Source organism: Pseudorca crassidens, chromosome 13, assembly GCF_039906515.1.
Source record: "Pseudorca crassidens isolate mPseCra1 chromosome 13, mPseCra1.hap1, whole genome shotgun sequence".
Taxonomy (NCBI): domain Eukaryota; kingdom Metazoa; phylum Chordata; class Mammalia; order Artiodactyla; family Delphinidae; genus Pseudorca; species Pseudorca crassidens.
Window position 1 is genome coordinate 2683220 of NC_090308.1, and position 18778 is coordinate 2701997.

The following is an 18778-nucleotide window of genomic DNA, read 5'->3' on the forward strand; positions in this document are numbered from 1 at the left end:
GGTGAGCATTTCTAGGAAAAAAAGAAAAACAAAGGGTGTTCCCCTTTAAGGCAAATCCCCTGCAGCCCTGCAGCTGGTTTCTGAGAGCCCTGACTCAGGACACTCTGTGTTTAGGCCCTGATAAGTCATCCGTTTGGATAATTTTCTATACATGGAGTCGGAGGTCATGGAGAACGGATGTGTCTTTGTTCTCCAAACACTGCCCTGGGAGGCTTCCCCAGCTGGCTGCCGGCGTCCCGGGCTGTGTGGGGATCCTTTCATCACCCGGGCAAGGACTGGCGGACCCCCAGGCCGGGCGCCTGGGCCGCGGGGACGGGCTCAAGAAGAGGGCCGCAGGGGCCAAGGGGCGAGGAGAGGTGCAGAGCGCACGTGTGCAGGCTCATGGTGCACCCCTCCACCCTTTTGTTCCAGGTTCTAGAAGTGTTTGCTAATCAGCAATTAAAGTTTTGTACGGCACAGAAGAGCATGATTCCAAAGTCTGTATATGGGTGCTTTAAGAAAAGAAAACATGACACCCCAAGCTAGAAAAAAGCCCAACAGGCCAACGAAGTAGAACAGAGAGCAAGCGACAGGCGCAGCTGAGCTGCCTCAGCGCCCTCCCCGCGCGGCGCAGCAGTCCTCCTCGGGCTCATCAGGCATGCGCCTCCGAGGGCGCTGATTGGCGGAGGGGGCGGTGGGCGGGGCAGAGCCGCAGAGAGCGAGTACTTGGAGGCGGGGGTGGAGGGGGTGGGGTGGGGAGGAGAAGTGAGAGCCTGGGGCTGTAGGGCGGTGGGCGCTGATTGGTGGTAGTGGCTGAGAAGGAGGAGGTGGGCGTGGCTGGGCGCGCCGGCGGGCTCTGATTGGCGGTAGTGGCGGGGGCCGGCTCCTCCCTGGGCCTGAGGAGGAGGAGGAGGAGGAGGAGGGGGAGAGGGAGGGGGAGGGAGAGCCTGGGGCGGCGGACTCTGATTGGCGGTAGTGGCGGAGGGCCGGGCGGGGCGGCAGGTGCTGATTGGCAGTAGTGGCTGGGGGCGGGGCGGGGCGGGGCTGCCCGGGGCTGGTCCTCGCAGGCAGGAGGAGGAGGAGGGAGCGCTGGGCCCCCGGCCGCCGTGGCCGGCTCGGCCTGCCCTTTGTGCCCGCAGCCCGCGCCCCGTGCCGATGGCCGCTGCGCCGGGCTTCCCGACCGCTCGCGCCCGCAGACGGACCTAACCCCGCGCGCCTGGGATGCGCCGGGGATGCGCGTCCTCCGGCCCTGCTGCTCCTCGCGGCTGGGCGCCGGGCGATGGAGCTGAGCATGAAGAAGTTCACCGTGCGCAGGTTCTTCTCCGTGTACCTGCGCAAGAAGTCGCGCTCCAAGAGCTCCAGTCTTAGCCGACTCGAGGTAAATGCCCTAGCCTCTGAGCGCGCAGGTACCCAGGTCCCCGCCGCGCCCTGAAGGATGCTGCGGGTCTTGGGGCCATACATCCCGAGCCCTTTCCTATTGTCACATGCACGGTCACCCTGAGATCCATGTCAGGGAGTTAAAGTTGAAAGCTGGTCCGGTTTTCCTAAAACCGAACGTTATTGTTGGGACTTACTGATAACTGGACCGGTCCTCGGGTCCTCAACAGGGACTAAACTTTGCCCCCATTGAATTTCTAACTAATTTTGTTACACGCTCTGCGCAGGGTTTGGGGTAGTCACCCTGGGTGCCCACAGGGGTGCTCCGGGTGGGGAGGGCTTTTCAGCCCGTGTCGCTCGCTGTGGCACCTCAGAAGTCCCAAGTACAGAACCTGCCTAGCCCCACCCTAGGCTGGTGTTGATCGGGTTTATTTTGCCTTGACCCAGAGCCACACAAATACTACCATGTAGTGTAGATTGTTCGTGTATTTGAAATCAGTGTAGAATTGACAAAAAGGGATTTTTTTTTTTTTAAAAAAAGGCAGCAACACAATTTACTTGGATCAGTCTGAAACGGTGCTCAGTAGTAAAGTGCCTGATGCAATATCTCTGCGGCTCGGGGTTTGATATAGATTCGTCCCGAAAGCCAGAGGACCCTGAAAATAGTGTCCTTTTCTCGGGTCCTGCATCATGTCATGTTCAGGTTTCCAAGTCATCTGTGGACGGTTCTCTAATGTGTTTTGTATTTCACAAATCACATCTTATTCTCTTCATCCCAGTGTCCAGAGTACATGGTTGAATCTATAGATGACCTAACTGTGAAGCATGTTTAAGTAAAAAAAAAAAAAGAAAAAGACATTGTGGGGTTTGGGGGGAGGGGGTGGGAGGTGATGACACAGCCTAGAGATTTCTTTTGACATTGCTCTCGCCTGTGCCACAAGGCTGGCACCTATGGAGGTTTTGATGTGTTTTTTTCTAACGAAGTCAAATCAATTGGAACAATGTCACATTTTTCATCTTGAGTTTCTTTGTCCTGGCTGCCATGATATTAGATACAGGCATGGGTTCTGCAACAATTAAGAGGGCTTTAGGGAAAGCTCAGGAATAGACATGAAAGCAACAGGGAATTACTTGTTTAAAAAGTTTCTGTTATGATATCACTAAATCAGAATTTTAAGAACTAGGTTAGGTTTCTGAGGGTAAAACATATCTTTCAAACAAATACAACTATTCATTAAATTGTGGAGGAGGGCTTGCTTTAAACCTCATGCTGACAGAGATGAAGCATAAGTTCATTGAGGTAAGTCATTTTCCTGGGTCTCAGGCACTCAAAAAACGAAAGTGGACAAGAATAGAAACTCAGGAAGTATTCACCTTTATACCTAGTATGTCTTTATTCATCGGAATGCCAAGTTTATTATTCAGCGCCTTGTCTCCTTCCATTTATTGTCCTTGTCAAGGCGAGGCAGTAAAGTCCCGGAGTCGTTTAAGAAGAGGGGCGTAAACACTGGCAAAGCCGTGGAGTCAGGAGTCCTCTCGGCACGATATACTCACCTCTGGTGTTCTGGTTCGGCAAGGAGAACCGGGTTGTGGAAGTGCCTCAAAAAATATATATAATAGGAACCAAGTGTTGCTTAGAAACAATGTTGCTTCAATGTGAAAATAAAATTTCTGTATACAAAATAAAACTATAAATAAACCATCAGCTATGCAGAAGGTCAAGCCGACGAGGAAGAAATGTAGTCTGTCAGCATGTGGTCAGTGAGCACTTGTCTGACCCAGGTGCTTGTGCTGGGGGCTGGACAGAAGGTCTGATAAAGATGCCCAGCACTGATAACAGTGCTCTGTTCTTTGCAGATGCTCTCAGCAGCTGCTTGCAGTTGATACTTGTGAAAATCCAGGTAGACATGTGTTACTCTCCTCATTCTACTGCTAGGGAGGAAAAACCCTGAGAACAAAACCTGAGAATCATGCTGAAAACCGAACAACTAATTCACTCTGCAAGTGTTTACTGAGAACCTCCTATGTGTGCAGCTCTTTTCTGGGCATTGTAGGTCCAAAAAATATAAGACGGAGCAGCGCTGGCCTCATGGTGCCCCCACCTAGTGGGGGATCGAATCAGTGACTGACTGACCAGTGCTTCAGTCCAGTAAATTCCATGTTCCTGCCCGGCTACCTTCCATCATTTCCCAAAGAAGCCTGTCTATTCGTTTGTATAGTCAGAGCAGATTATAGACCAAGAAGAACTCACCAAACATTGTGAAAATTAGGAGGCAGGTTTGTCAATAATTTGAGGTTGAGAAGTAGGACATATAAAGTACTTAACAGGGATATGTATGTAGTCCTCTGTTTGGACTAATGAAAAAGATAACTCATTTTGTAAAAAGAATCGTGGTTATTTTTAAACTCTTTCTGTGAAATTTATATTTTAAAATATACACAGAGACTTTGAAAATTTTTGTTTTCTTTACATTCAAAATCTAGTGATATTAACAGGAAAGTAATAGTACTTACTTTAAGGTTGAAACAGTATCATCTTTGTCAAAAAGGCTTCTGGGGAGAGGCCTAGTGTTTCACACTCGCTTTTAAATTTGACTTGACTCTCCGATCTAGAACTCAGCATTTGGTCAACTCTAACCACCAGAGAAGCCAGGTTGTTTGATCAGATTTGGAATCAGTTTATGAATTACAGCTTAAATGTTTTTACAGTGTATCAGCATTGCAGCAGCTGAGACGGCTAGATCTTGGACTCTGACAAGGATGATTCTGGGGGTTTCTAAAGGCAACTTGGATGTCCTGCACAGATTTCTATGCGCATGGCCTAGAATGGTTTCAGGGCTCAGCGTCGGCCAGACCCTCACTCCCGAGAAAGCTCTGATATCAGGTCATTGACAACATTGCCTGAGAGCCATAGTACCTCTAGAAGGTGTAACCATTGCCTCATCTAACTGTCCATTTCATTCATAGATGAGAAAATGGGGCCCAGGGAAGCAAAATGACTTGCTTATGCTCCTAAAATGTTTGACAGGGAGTTCGTTACTCTAAGAGCATGTACTGTTTATTATTAATTTTAGCCATTTCAGGTTGCGTGGTTATTGGCGTTTACCAAGTATTAGATGATGCCTGAATGAAGGCTGTTACAAGCTTTAAAAGAAAACGACTCTAGGGGCTATTTTGGAATGTGCTTCGTAACCTAAAGTTACTCTAGAAAACCTTTCCTGGAAGTTAGAAAGTTCCAGGTGAATTGGGGCTTTGCATCAGGTTTACTGAAATTGGATTCTCACTTTTACCTCTCACAGCAGGGCAGTTCCTTAAGCTCCCTAAGCCTCAGTTTTCTCCACTGTGAAATGGGGATGGTAGTAGTTCCTGCCTCTCGGGGTTAGTATGAGGGGTCTGAGCCACCATATGTAAAGGCTTAATGCGGAGTCTGGGTGATAAAATCAATAATCAATCATTGTTGGCTATGGATATTGATAAAATATTTCCCGGGTTCATTGATATTTTTCATGTTGTTCAGTGTCTGCTGGTTCTGTCTGAAGCTGAGGTTGCCCCTACGGCCTGCGGAGCCCATGGCTCGTGCTGTCTCCCAGCCTGGTAATTAATTAATCGTTGAGGCGCCCTTGCTGAGTGCCTTGGGGAAGAATAGGCAGAGATCAATCCTCCCAGGCTGGATTCCAGCCTGTTTCATTCGATAGGACTGGCCCCATTTGCTAAGATGACAGCCCCAGTCTGTCATCTGGCTGGGATGGTGATAGTCCTTTTCCTTATCTTGCCTGTCACCCTGGGATCCGAGAATGCATTACAGTGCAGGTCCTGGAGCCGCGGCACCCAGAGCTCAGGCTGCTTCTAGAGTCAGGACCTGCCCCAGCGTCAATGTCCTGACTTCGCAGAGCTTTGGGAAGGAAGCCCGCCTACTCATCCTTCAGTAGCCCGGGAAAACCTCCAAAGTGTGAGCCAACTCCAGAGCCTAGCCTTGGGGCTGGGGAAGGTTGAGAGAGGTTGGCCAGGAAAGGCTTGGGAGGAAATATTGGGTTTCAGTTAGTGAAAAGTGATATTGTTTACTCGGGGTAAGATTTATCGACCAGCCTGCTAACCGTATCAGTACTCAGTGTCGGTTCATTTATCGACCAGCCTGCTAACCGTATCAGTACTCAGTGTCGGTTCATTTAGGGAACGCTTATTTTGCTTGAGGTTATCACCAAAGACGGGAAGTTGGTTCTCTTTGTTTACCTATCATTTCATCTGGTTTTGACATTTTTACTGAAAGACAGTTGCGGGTGAGTGAGAAGGATAAAAGACAAGTCCTCTCTCTGGGGTATTGATAGTGGTAAACTGTTGAGTGGAGAAGAATTTCATCTATTACTTAGCTCAATTATCTACACACTCAGACTTTTTAGTGTATACCATGTGCATTGTGCAAAGCAGTTGAGATATAAAGGTCTGATCCCTGCCCTCAGTGAACTTAACATCTAGTGAGAGAGAGAGGCAGACACGTAAATGGAAGCCCGCTATGTAGGGTGTAAGTCCTGTGAAATTATTGGCATCATTGGAGTTCAGTGGTCTGATTACATCAATTGTCAATCTGTTCCGATTTCCAACGCTCACAGATAATCAGGCATTATCTGTGTGAACATGTGCACACATGAGTATATTTTAATTGCTTACCCCTTTTTAAAGGAAGCATGGTATCCTAATAAATTAAATGTTAAGGGACTCTTAGCAAATAGAGCCGTGTTGGCTCCGGTCATGAAAAAAAGAAAAAGAAAGAAAACTTCCTGGAAAGTTAAACATTCAAGCTTATTCTTGGTCCTTCACTGGTAACTTCTTGATATTGGGAGGTTTCCAGGAAAACCATTTCTAATTAAAAATAATTTACAGGTAATTTCAGTAAATGCACCCAAAGAAATTCTGTGTTAATCCTGATTTTGCTGGGCTTTTGGATAGCAATAACAGCACCAAAAAGTCAGAGAAGACCACGAGAAATAGTCCATTTTAGTGAATACTTAACTTGCTTATTGTTTTGCCTATTTATGCTTTGTTCTGTTTTGAAGACACTAGACTTAATTCCTTATTGGTGGTCTGCCTTATCTTTGCAATTTCATTACATACTTTTCTCTCCTTAACATCCAAGAAAACTCCCCAAAGTACTGTTTCTTATTTAAAAATATGTGAAAAGACAACCCAAAATATTACTCCACCCCCCCTTTTTTTTTTCGCGGTATGCGGGCCTCTCACCGCTGTGGCCTCTCCCGTTGCAGAGCACAGGCTCCGGACGCGCAGGCTCAGCGGCCATGGCTCACGGGCGCAGCCGCTCCGCGGCATGTGGGATCCTCCCGGACCGGGGCACGAACCCGTGTCCCCTGCATCGGCAGGCGGACTCCCAACAACTGCGCCACCAGGGAAGCCCATACTTTTTTTAAAAAAATATTTTATTCAAGTATAGTTGATTTACATTGTTGTGTTAATTTCTGCTGTACAGCAAAGTGATTCAGTTATACACATATATACATTCTTTTTCATGTTCTTTTCCATTATGGTTTATCCCAGGATATTGAATATAGTTCCCTGTGCTCTACAGTTGGACTTCGTTGTTTATCCATTCTATATATAATCGTTTGCATCTGCTAATCGCAAACTCCCAATCCATCCCTCCCTCACCCCTTCCCCCTTGGCAACCACAAGTCTGTTCTCTCTGTCTGTGAGTCTGTTTCATAGATTCACCCTTTTTTCTCTCCACCTCTTTGACCTATTCATTCTGAGAGTCTTCCACCACACACCCCGATGCAGCAAAGACTCTTTATGTATATTTTTCATGCATTCCGAAGCACAGGAATAAACTGAAATCACACTGAGTGAAAACTGGAATATCTGATGTCCACATCATCTGACTTGCTGCTTACCCAGGATTTCGCTCTGTTTCTTGCATGCTGGGTGGGCGATTTCCTAGATGTGTCAAGTTTATAAGTGGGTAGGAGGCGTCGGAACCCTGAGGCAGGGAGAGAGCAGGGGCTTGGGCAGGAGGTGAAGAGTGAGCCTGTGAGCCGGGGATCAGTCAGTGCAGGGCTCCAGTGGGGAGCGCTCTTTCCAAATGGAGGGAGACTGGGGGTGAGCTTGTTCTGTATGAAATCCAGTTGGTAACGAGCAGTTTAGCCAGAAATGCTCCTCATCTTTGGTCCAAGCTTCTGTGCTTGTTAAGTAAGTGAAGCCGGTGCAGCACTAAAAGCATTCTCTAGAATGCTCTGCCTTTATTTCCGATGACGCTGGGTTCTGTTGTGTTGTATTTTTCCCCCAGCGTCATATGTTTGCTGATATATTTTCACTGGTAAAAGCTATTAAATTAAACTCAAGTAGGAATTATCAACAAATAGTCCGTTAAGCTACAGTGTGATTTAATCAAGCAAATGGCTCAGACACAAATGTATTCAGTATAAAATATCGTTCATCGTATCTGATTTGCAGCTGTGTAGGAAGCCTTTCCTGCTGATGCGTTGGCTAAGGAGACGTAATGGTGGTGCAGCTATGCTTAAACCTGGGAACCTGCCCCCCGGGCTATGGGGGTGACTGCAGTGGCCGCATCACCATGGTTGATCACCAGGTGGGCAAGAGCCAGTGTTTGGAACCACCGAGATGTGCACTGACAAAGCTCTCCTCCCTCAAACTTTAGCCCGGCTCCCCGGCCCCTCTTCTCACCTCGGCCGGACCTTGGGCTTCTCTGTCATCCTTGCTGGGCCTGCACAACCCGGTTTAGCAAGAATTCTGCTGAGTTGATTTAGAGAGCACCCCGATCCATCCTCGGCCTTTCATCACCCTCTATATCTGGTCCAGTTCCCCATCCCCACATCCCCAGGTGCGATGAGATGACCCTGACCTGCCTTCAGCTCAGTTTAGAAGGAACTGCCCTACTCCACCGCCCCGCACCTGCCCCTTGCTGCAGATCCCCACATGTCCTTCTTGTGTGGGGTCCGAGCTCCATCTCTTACCCCTGCGGCAAGCCCCGCTGCAGTGGTCCCTTGAATAAAGTCTTCCTCACCATCTTTAACAAGTGCCAGAATAATTTTTCTCGAGCAGTACCTATTATTAGTAGTAATTTGCATGTGTTCCTGGAGATCTCTTAACGGGGGTCCCAGGAACACCACTGATCAGAGAGCCCTACTTGATTCCGACCAGCAAACAGCAGCCTATCTTTCTCCACGAGCTTTGGTTTGCAAAGGTCCCTAGGGTCTGCAGGCCGCCCTCCCCTAAGAGCCCCAAGATTCTGTCCCCGTGGGCCAGGCAGAGGTGCTTTCCCCCTCGCCCTGCATTGGGCCCCCTTCCCCGGCCCAGGGCTCCCACGCTCCCTCCACTGGATGTGCCCGGATCTGCCCTTCTCCTGGCCCTGGGCACTTCCCTCTTCTGCTGTCAGCCCCACCAGGCCACTCCATGCTTTTGAGCTCCTGTCTCCTCAGCTACAAAACAGGGATTGCCCCGTGATAATGCTGTGTCCTCAGGTTATTAAATGCTTAGAAGGTGAAATGCGCCTGGTCAGGGAAGAGTTCGCCCTTGGCATTCTGTGATGTCACACAAATAAGCTGGCTTTGATTGGACCCCGTCTGGAAGGGGGTTTGTACTACGTTATGGGGGAAGAAGGCTTTTCCTCCTCTGCCAGCCTCCTCGCCCTCATGCTTCTGAGGACTCACGTGTTTCAAGTTAGTACTGTCACCACGGAGCTAGCTTTCCTAGGTTGTAGCTACGCTGAGCTTCCTGGGAGTGACGCTCTCATCCATGTTGCTGTCACTTTAAACATAATTCATGGAAACAGCAGCTCTTGTAAAGCAGAGAGGTTCATGCTGTTCCTCGTGTCAGCCCTGTAGCCAGGGGCTGAGGAACTGGTAGAAATGACCTGGCTTCTTAGGGAGAAGAACTGCTTTTTCTTTTGGCTGGTCTACTCTCCTACGTTAAATTAATAAGATTCAAAAACACAAATCAGAGGAGTGTTTACTTTGTTGGCCTGCATGTTTCCTCCTGTTGCCCAAGAAAAGAAGGTTCTGAATAAGACTGAAAAGTTCTGAAAAATCTGCCTCACACGCTGGGGTGATTTGTGTGCCGTATCATCAGTCTTGGGGTTTTCGGGTGGATATTAGCCAGACCTCGAGTCCGGGACCTCTCTGACGTGTCTGTGCAGTCAACGTAGGCCGTGACATTCTTTGAGTCAGGACACCCAGGCCACACCAGGCTGCCCGAGGTGGCTTTTACTCCTTAAAACATGCGGTCAGATCTTTAAGGAAAAGGGATGGAGGGATTTACTTTGAAAGACTCTCTTTTGGAATGCCTACGGTGGAAATGCTCTAGTGACTACCTAGGAAATCGCTCATTCAGGTCCCAATTTTAACACTTTTGGCCCAGGATAATTGCAAACTTTCCACGGCTAAGGAAAGTTAGTTATATTATCTAATATAATATTATATTAGATATAATATTAACCTCCAAATATATATTTAACGTGCAAAATATAGTGTGGACAATCAAAATATAGTGTGGACTTTCTAAGAATGAAAAATTACGAAAGCTTCTTATTCTGAAAAGTGAGTAGAACGCAGATCGGAGAAGGTGCTCTGGAGAGCCTTGGCGGGAGGGAGGCTGGGGGTGCAGGTGGGGGGCAGCGGCAGAGAGGAGCTGCAAGAGCTGGGCGGCTGGGCGGGCTCTGTGTGCCCCGAGACCCCGAAGCTGAGCGTGCAAGGGGGCCACAGGGGACAGACACCCTTGCCTTTTGACTTGCTACAGTGACACTGTTTGGTTGACTTTGAGGAGTGTTTACTTTGTTGGCCTGCATGTTTGAAGATAAAGTAAAGAAAAAAAAAACAGAAAAACCAGAAAGGAGCACTTCCTTTTAGATCACCTTCGGCTTCTTGCATCCTGCTTAGTTTGTAATCAGGTTAGGGAACAGGGCAGACGGGCTGCTGGAACAAGGTAGCGATTACTGCTCCCTGCCTTCACCCCAGAAAACCCCAAGAAGCAGCGTGAGGTTGGGCGTGACTTTTGTATTTCTAGATCTCAGCAAAAAAGAGAAGGCGTGAATTTTTTTTATGTATACTTATATTCTTAATAGGATTCCCCTTCTTCATTCTCTCTCTTTTTTTAAAAAATAAATTTATTTATATATTTATTTACTTTTTGGCTGTGTTGTCTTCGTTGCTGCGCGCGGGCTTTCTCTAGTTGCATTGAGTGGGGGCTACTCTTCGTTGCGGTGCGCAGGCTTCTTGTTGAGGTGGCTTCTCTTGCTGCGGAGCACGGGCTCTAGGCGCCCGGGCTTCAGTAGTTGTGGCACGTGAGCTCAGTAGTTGTGGCTCGTGGGCTCAGTAGTTGTGGCTCATGGGCTCTAGAGTGCAGGCTCAGTAGTTGTGGCGCACGGGCTCAGTAGTTGCGGCACGTGGGCTCTAGAGTGCAGGCTCAGTAGTTGTGGTGCACGGGCTTAGTTGCTCCACGGCATGTGTGATCTCCCCGGACCAGGGCTCGAACCCGTGTCCCCTGCTTGGGCAGGCAGATTCTTAACCACTGCGCCACCAGGGAAGCCCCTGAAGGCATGAGTTTTGATGTGTGACTCAATTAAGACTTTGCAGAATCCACCCCGACAGAGATGTGAATAAACATGTTGAACCTGGTCAGAAGACGCTGAAGCCCGTCTGTGAAGGGTTGGCGTGCAGGACAGCTGGGGTGCTTAGAGCCCCGTCTTACGCCTCCATCCGCGTGTCCCACTTTCTTCCTTGACTCGTTGTTGAGGTTCGCCGCAGTGGAACTCCAGCAGTGGGTGTGAGGAAGTAAGGCTGATTTGTCAGAATGGACCGGCTGTAGTTGTTGTGTACGTTCACGAGGATGGGGTTTATGCTCAGCGGGGGGACGGACATTTGCCAATGCCTCCCCTTCCCACCCAGCTGAGTGAGCTCGCAGAGCCCCTGTCCCCCTCCGTGAGACCCGTCCTTCCCTCCACCCAGCCCGTTCCATCTGCGGCCGCCCCTCCATGCCCTCCCTCCTGTGACGCCTGCCACTCAGGCACATGGCAGCCCACACCCATCCACCTGCTTCCATTCCCAGCCTCCCCCTTGGCTCTGAGCTGACCCGTGGTTTAGATTCAGGGCCATCACTTTCTTCCGAAGATTCTGGCCTGCAGCACTTGGGTTTGGACAGGGGGGATCTGTGGGAATTGGGGAGGAGTATTCATTGCCGTGTGGCCCAGGGTGGCGTGGAGCCCGCTGCCAGAGTTGGAGCCTGCCAGGGCGGTTCGTGTTCATCACACCCCATCTCCAGAGGAGGGTGCTGGGCAAAGAAGCCACTAGAAGAGTTCCTCCCGGGGGCTTGGGCTCTGTCACCCATTTCCGTCAAGTTCTGGGTTTAAGGAAGTTCACTGAATCACAGACCATCCCGCGGGGCCAGGCCGGGTCCGGGAGCTGCGCGCTGCCTCCGCTGTTGGGGAGATACCCCTGTCCTCTCTGAGGGCATCCTCCGTGTGGACACCGCCCGCACCTCTGCGCGAGCTCCGAGCCTCGCCTCGTTGCTGTGCGTGAATTTGCATGAAACCTTCTTTAGCCAGCTTGTGGCTGGTCTGGGACACGTCAGGCTCGGCTCCGGTGGCTCTGTGTCCAGGGACAGCTGTGGGTGGCTGTCGGGACCCTTGCCCTGCTGTGTCCCGTGCGCGTGTTCTCTGTGGTGCGCGCCTTCTGGGTCAACGCGTGAGAAGTCTGTGGAGGTCTTTTCGGAACTTCCGTCTTAGGTATTAACTCAGCATTCACCGTGTGCCTGGCGATTATCTGTAGGACTTGCGTTTAGAGGGTTAAAAAGTAGAAAGAAATGGCCTTGACCTAAGACCTAAGACCTAAGTTGTGGCGAACTAAAACCTCTGTAGAAGTGAAGTAACTAAGACGCCGTTACAAAAGCTCACGCCCGCTTGAGGTAGGCCCACAAACTGCAAGTCTGCTGTTTGGCATTTAAAATCTTCCGTAGAAAGAATGTCTCATCTACATTCACAGTATAGCTGAGAGAGTGTCACCTGCAGGAAAAAGTATGGAAAAACCAAAGAAATCATTTTCCTCCTTAAAAAATTTTCAGTAAAATATCTTCGAAGGGTGAAAACTGTCAACATTTTAAAAGCAAATTCAGAAATTTCAAAATGTTTGAATATTAGCAATTTTTAAAAACTGAAGAACTCTAGAAGTCAAGGGGGCTTTTATTTTAAAAGCCGGTGCTTACAGAGGAATAGGGTTAATTCCAGGAAGATGGCTTTTATGACATCTTGAAGCAATTTCTAGTCAAATTTAAAAGTTTTTGACTTCCTAACGTTGAGTTTTGCGATGCGCGATTTCACGACTGTGCCCTGGAGAGGGAGTGGAGTGCCCTCCTCTCAGGAGGAGCCCGGTTCTCTGAAGGATTCCCTCTGTGCGTGGGACCTCGGACCCCTTCCTTAGGGACACAGCGGCCGGCTGGGCACCCTCTGCTCCCAGCGCCACACCTAGGCTCGCAGCCCACGGAGCACGTGAGCCTGCGCCCCTGTAGGAAGGCCCTGGCGTGCCCCACCTGCGGCCCCCCAAACCCTGTACCTGGCGGGCCGATCGCTGTGCTCCGCTCCGCCGTCCTGGGCGTGTGGCCCAGGCCAAGGCAGGAGCAGGACAAGGCCGGCCGGCCTCCGGGGGCCCCGGGAGCAGGTGCCCGAAAGCCCAGGGTCCAGTTTGTCTTCCTGGCGTCTCCGGCCCCGAGCAGCCCCCAGCCCTGAGAAGGAGCTCCACCCACCCCGTGGGGAGTGTGGCTGAGACGACCCCGCTCAGGAAACAGGGGTGCCTTGCTGGTCGCTGGCTGTGCAGGGGGTTAGCCTTTGCCAGTGCCGTGTGGTTATTTCTCCCGCCTTGGCTTCACCCCTCACCCTGACCTGCACCACAGCCAGGTGAGTGAGCTCGCAGACCCCTGTCCCCCTGTGACACAAGCGGCCGGTGGGGTCAGAGGAGACCCCACGTTTCTGTCGCTGCTCAGCCACTTAGTACTTGTGTGGCTTGGGCAGGTGGCCAGCTAACCCCTTCTGAGGCTCAGTTTCCTCCTCTGAAAATTGGAGCAATACCTGCCTGCAGGGATCTAGCCAGGAATAGATGGAATGGCCTGTCCACGGGCCCCGGCGGGCGCTTAGTTAAAAAAAACAACTCCATGTTTCCCCTTACACTGTAATCTGTTTACGACACTCAGTCCAAGCTTCCTGCAGCACAGCTTCTAGTCTGTACACCAGCCTCAGGGACCCGCACGCCGGCCTCAGGGTCCCGCACGCCCGTCACTGGGCCCCGCACACCAGTCTCGGGTCCTGCACACCAGTCTCGGGTCCTGCACACCAGCGGCAGCCAGACATGCTGCAATCAGAGGTTTATTAAATACAACATCAGAAGCATTAGTAAAACATTACAAATGCCACTTAAAGTGAAGGGTTCCAGGCAGAGGCACTCACATTTCAGGACTGGACTTTTTCCTGACTACTAAATCAAACTTCCCTTCCAACCTAGAAAATTCAGGTGCATGCTTTTCACTAAAGGCTTGAAATATAAGGAAAGGTTCTGAAAATTTAATACAAATGGACGGCTCCATTCCCTGTGGCTAAGCCTTCTCTCTGAGCCCTGATAACACCAAACTGCTACTTAGTTTTGAAAGGTAATAGAGGAGTGGGACTGGAGGAGAGAGAAGGAGGGGAACAGGGAAGGGAAGAGGAGGGGGAGGATGAGTGAAAGAAACAGGGAGAAGCCAGCAGCAGAGGCCATGAGGGAGCAGGGACAGGCGGGACAGACACAGAAAGGCAGATGCATTGAGGAGGAGCGGGACTGGCATTGAGATTTGAGGCGGCCGCTTAGGGCAAAACACCAGAATGTGGGAAGCAGTTACATGCAAACTGTAGAGTCTGGCCGCCCTCACCCCCCGAGCGTGAGAGCAGCACACGCCTAGCCCGGTAATAGACGGAGTGTCACCTGTGGCCTCCCCGAAGTCGTTTCCGGCTAAATTAGAGTCATAGGGTTAGACACAGGCAAGCGGGAAGGGTCAGCGAGCAGCCCGCAGGGATCCTAGACAGAGCTCCTCACTCTGGTGCCCTTGCCCTGTTTGTAGCTGAGGCACAAGGCGTGGGAAATTCCAGAACATGAACCTGGGGTGAAGGCTACGTTCCTGTAGGGGACCCAGAAGCATGTGAGAGGAGCTAGGATTCGGGATTCCGCCAGTGCGCTGGTAGGGAGCAGATGGCCGAGGTACCAGAAATACTGGAGTCGCGGATTCCTTGCTTATGCCGTACCTGGTGGACACGGCAGGACAGGACCGGGGATCTCCAGGCCCTTCTCGGGGGACAGCTGAAGACATCCCTCCTGCCGCCCCAAGCCCTCCCTGAGACGAGTGGGCAGAGCCTGGCATCCAGGGCTGGAACAGCAAAGAGAAACTGGAGGAAAAAGCAAACAGGATTTGGAAAGGGACCTTGGGCACAAAGTCATGTGCTTCGTGAATTCACAGTGTCTCTCCTGCAGTTAGCAAATGCAGCAGGTGGGGAGAGCAAGGTGGCCCTGCTCTCAGAGGATGCTCGTACTTAGGTGACTGGCTGCCAGTGCGCAGCCCCCCACCCCCTCTCGAGATCCACGTTTGTGCCTTCCCCCCAGCCCAGTGGGGACATCCCTGGCCCACTGGTGGGGCAAGATGAGTTTTGAAAACGATGTAAAGCTTTATGGAAATGTAGGAAGGTACTGTACTGTCATCCACACAACAGTGGAAAACTTTTCTTAGGAGCCCACAGGACTAATTTTAAGAGTTTTTACAATGTCTGTGATGAAAGAATCCAGAATGGCAACTTACAAGGGTTTGTTTCGCTTCCCGAATTCTTCGTAACCAGCGTATTCTATGAATGTCACTCTTTTACAGTCTTATGTCAGCATCAGCAACTCACCTTTGTGTCTGAAAAGACATGATTATCCGTAATTACCGTTCAGGTGCATTTCATGTTTCCAAGACACACATCTGCCACTGATACTCTCACTCCCAGAGCTCTTCCATCTGGGAGAAAAAAAGTAGAGACAAAATCAGGATTAAAATGACTATTATTTTTCCAGCCATTAGGTCTTTCATGCACTTTATAGGTTTTAAGGTGAAGGGGTCTGAACCATCTGAAAACTAAATAATACAAGTTTTCTTTCTCAGCAAAGACAAGTTTGAAATATTCACTTTGACAACCTGGAGATTAAAATGATCAGCTCTCTATAAATATTTAAGTTTTTATGTACATATGTTTTTAACTATATGCGTGTGTGTGTGTGTGTGTGTGTGTGTGTATGAGTGCACACAGCATGTGGCGTTTTCCTGGCCACGGTGATTAGCTCAGAGTTGAGCGTGCGGTCCAAGACAGTCAAAATGGGATGTAACTTGGGACCTTTGCTCATCGGCTGTGGAGGAACAAGGAGGCGTGGAGCCTGGGAGCCTTCTGAGACCAGGAGGTTACCCAGCCTACAGAGCAGCCAACACAGAGAGGAGAGCAGAGCCAAGAAAACCGTAGAGAAATGAGGTTGGAGCCTTGATCAGCCCATGCCTGAAGTCCTCATTACCTTGGGACATTTTGGTTACGTGATCGAACCAGTTCCACTTATTGTTTAAGCGAGTTTGATTTGGGTTTTCTCTTATGCAAATAGAATCATCCCGATACACTTACTATCTAATTAACTCTTTACTAGAACCCTAAAAATGAGTACAATTATATTCTTTTCATAGATGAGGCAACTATATTAAAAGATCAAGTAACTTGACTGAGGTCGTCCTGATAGTAAGTGGGGAATCAAGTATCAAACTTGGTTCTATTTGCCTCCAAACCTTGTGCCTTTAACCACTGTGATATATACTAGACCTAAAATAACACGTTTAGACCAGATAATTCTGTTCTATTCACACTGGCCAGGAAACTGCTCTCCTGAAGATGTTTTCTGTCTAAAAAAATCACAAGGGGATTTGCTTACAGGTTATACATTGTGTTTAAGGTTCGGGCTGCCTTGTAGCAGGTGCCTGGTGTACCTAGGTGCTCAGTTAAAATAAGTGGTGAAGGAGTGAGCGTGTGAATACTTCCTGGCCCTCTCCCGGGGGACCCGAGAGCTCAGTGGGACCGGCCCCTCCAGGTCCAGGGTTCCAGATTCCATAAAACACAGTTCTGTTGTTACCTTTATAATTGCAGAAGAGGCATGTCCCCATCTTCCTTTTTGCTCACCTTTTGTGTCCCGAGGTAAAGGTCCCAGTGAGAGGCGGGATGAGGAAAGTACAAGTGAGGCTTGTACTTGTGCGCAGAGGTCGTTACAGCCTGTTGGCATCTCTGCCTGGGGGCTGGGTTCTGCTGATGCCTTTGTGTTGTTGGTTCATTTGGATGAAGGGACGTATGTGGTATATTTAATAGTTTTGCAAATGTAGATAGAACTCTGCCAGATGGCTGCCAGTGAAGAATAGGGACGTGTCGTCGTAGGATAATAACATACATTATTTGGAAAATATAATAATACCTTTACATTTATGTTTCAAAACATAGTAGAAAGACTTTTTTTCAGTTTAATTGAGATGGCAAATTGGGAACATTAAAATTAAATTTTTTTATTCATTAAAAAACTGATGTGTTTTTTAAAATTTATTTTATTGAAGTATAGTTGATTTACAATGTTGTATTCATTTCTGCTGTACAGCAAAGTGATTAAGTTATAATATTATTATATATGTTTGTAATTATATATACATTATAATATATATATTATACATTATATGTATATATATTTGTATATATATACAATCTTTTTCATATTCTTTTCCGTTATGGTTTATCACAGGGTATTGAATATAGTTCTCTGTGCTAAAAACTGAAATGTATTATTTTATGTTTGCAATCATTCTTTCAGTGTGTTTAGTGGGTCTAAGTATACTTTTGTTCCTTTTCTGTCTACTTTTCTTTGTCATAACTATCTCCAGTCTAAAATCTAGACTATGTAAATAATAATTTAAAGAAATAAGGATTCAAAACAAGATAGAAGTGGTATTGATTCTAGAAAGAGTATTTTGTTTATTATACTTAATTTCCTGCTCTTAAAATTATTCAGCCATATAACTCTATGTAAAAATGGATATGCATATATTCATTTTATAGAATACATTTTGTGAAAACACTGTAACATTGTTTTCTTTGCCATTATTTTTCATATACTTTTATATCCAAATTTTTGCCAACACTACCTTTTAACTGTAGTGGTCACATTTTGATAAATTGCTAGAAAGAATTTGTTATATAAAACAATGTACAAAACTATGATATATAAGATGAAGACTCGTGAGCAAGCAGCCTTTTCTACCCTGGAAGTATCCACAAACTTTGTACTCAGTGCATTTCTAAGTGTTTGGCATCATGGAACGTGTAACCTAATTGCATAGGATTTTATCTTTTTTAACCGTCATGAGTTCTTTCCTTTGAATTGCGTCCTTGATTTTTGCTTATAAATGATGGACAGCTAATTCCTTCAGAATTCAGGAAATTCACATTAATTTCCTGCGCCTCACTCTGCCACCAGTGTCTCTGTTGGTTTGATTATCTTTTTATTCACAGGGATGAAAAAGAGAGAGCCTTTTCATTTTCTTCCATGGTGGTGTCATACTGCTCGATTGGAGAATAATGACTTGCTTTCATACATTTATTAAATGATACGCCACACCCTGTAGTAGCTGCCTTCACGCTCGCAGAGCCATTTCAGAAGACCTTTTTTTACGTGATATTTACCAGTAAATATTGCTGTTTCTAGCAAGCTACTTAGTAGTGGAAGATACTGTGTTGAAATAAATAGCAAGAGATATAGTAAGGAGAAGGGAGTGGAGAAATAAATTAAAACAAGAAAAAAAAAGAGTAAGAAGGATAGAAAAAGAGAACAAGAATAAGTGATTTAAAGCTACTAAATTCTCTTTATCTTGAAAGAGTGTAGACGGGTATTATCTGATTACATGAGTATTCTAGTTTGTGAATTCCCCATTTCCAAGTAGGTACAAATTAACAAAATATACTTGGCACTAAAACTTCTCTGAATAAAATTAAGCTTTTGATAATTCAGAGTGTACTTTATGATGTTTCCACATTCCTAGGTCATCAATATAAATATCCAACATTGTGGTCCAGCACTGTAGCTATAACCATATCGTAGTATCATAGAAAAACGATGGAATCATTTGATCTAACTGTCAAGCAGCTCAGCGGTCCTTTCTGTAATTACCCTGAAAGTAAATTTGAATCAAGGTTTTTCCGTTTGTCTATTACACTGGAACCTGTTTTCAAACATCTCATGCGGAACTGCAGTACCTGAAACAGATTTTGAAGAAGAGCCACTTCAGTTGCAAGGGGATGAGAGGGTCTTGGCCTCCCTGTGGCCTCCCCCCTCCCCCATCG

General features: G+C 47.9%; 1 protein-coding gene across 3 annotated transcripts in view; it reads left to right on the plus strand.

Annotated features, from left to right (window-relative positions):
* The window catches only part of RPS6KA2 (ribosomal protein S6 kinase A2), a 352189-nt gene that overhangs the window by 191480 nt on the left and 141931 nt on the right, over window positions 1–18778 (plus strand). Inside the window, exon 1 of one of the 3 annotated variants that reach the window (XM_067701557.1) lies at window positions 1051–1357. The exons of the other annotated variants lie outside the window; for them this stretch is intronic. Within the exon in view, the coding sequence (XP_067557658.1) occupies window positions 1259–1357 (99 nt within the window). The 5' untranslated portion in view covers window positions 1051–1258. Of the gene's footprint in view, window positions 1–1050; window positions 1358–18778 lie in introns of those variants that run through there. 3 annotated transcript variants of the gene reach the window in all.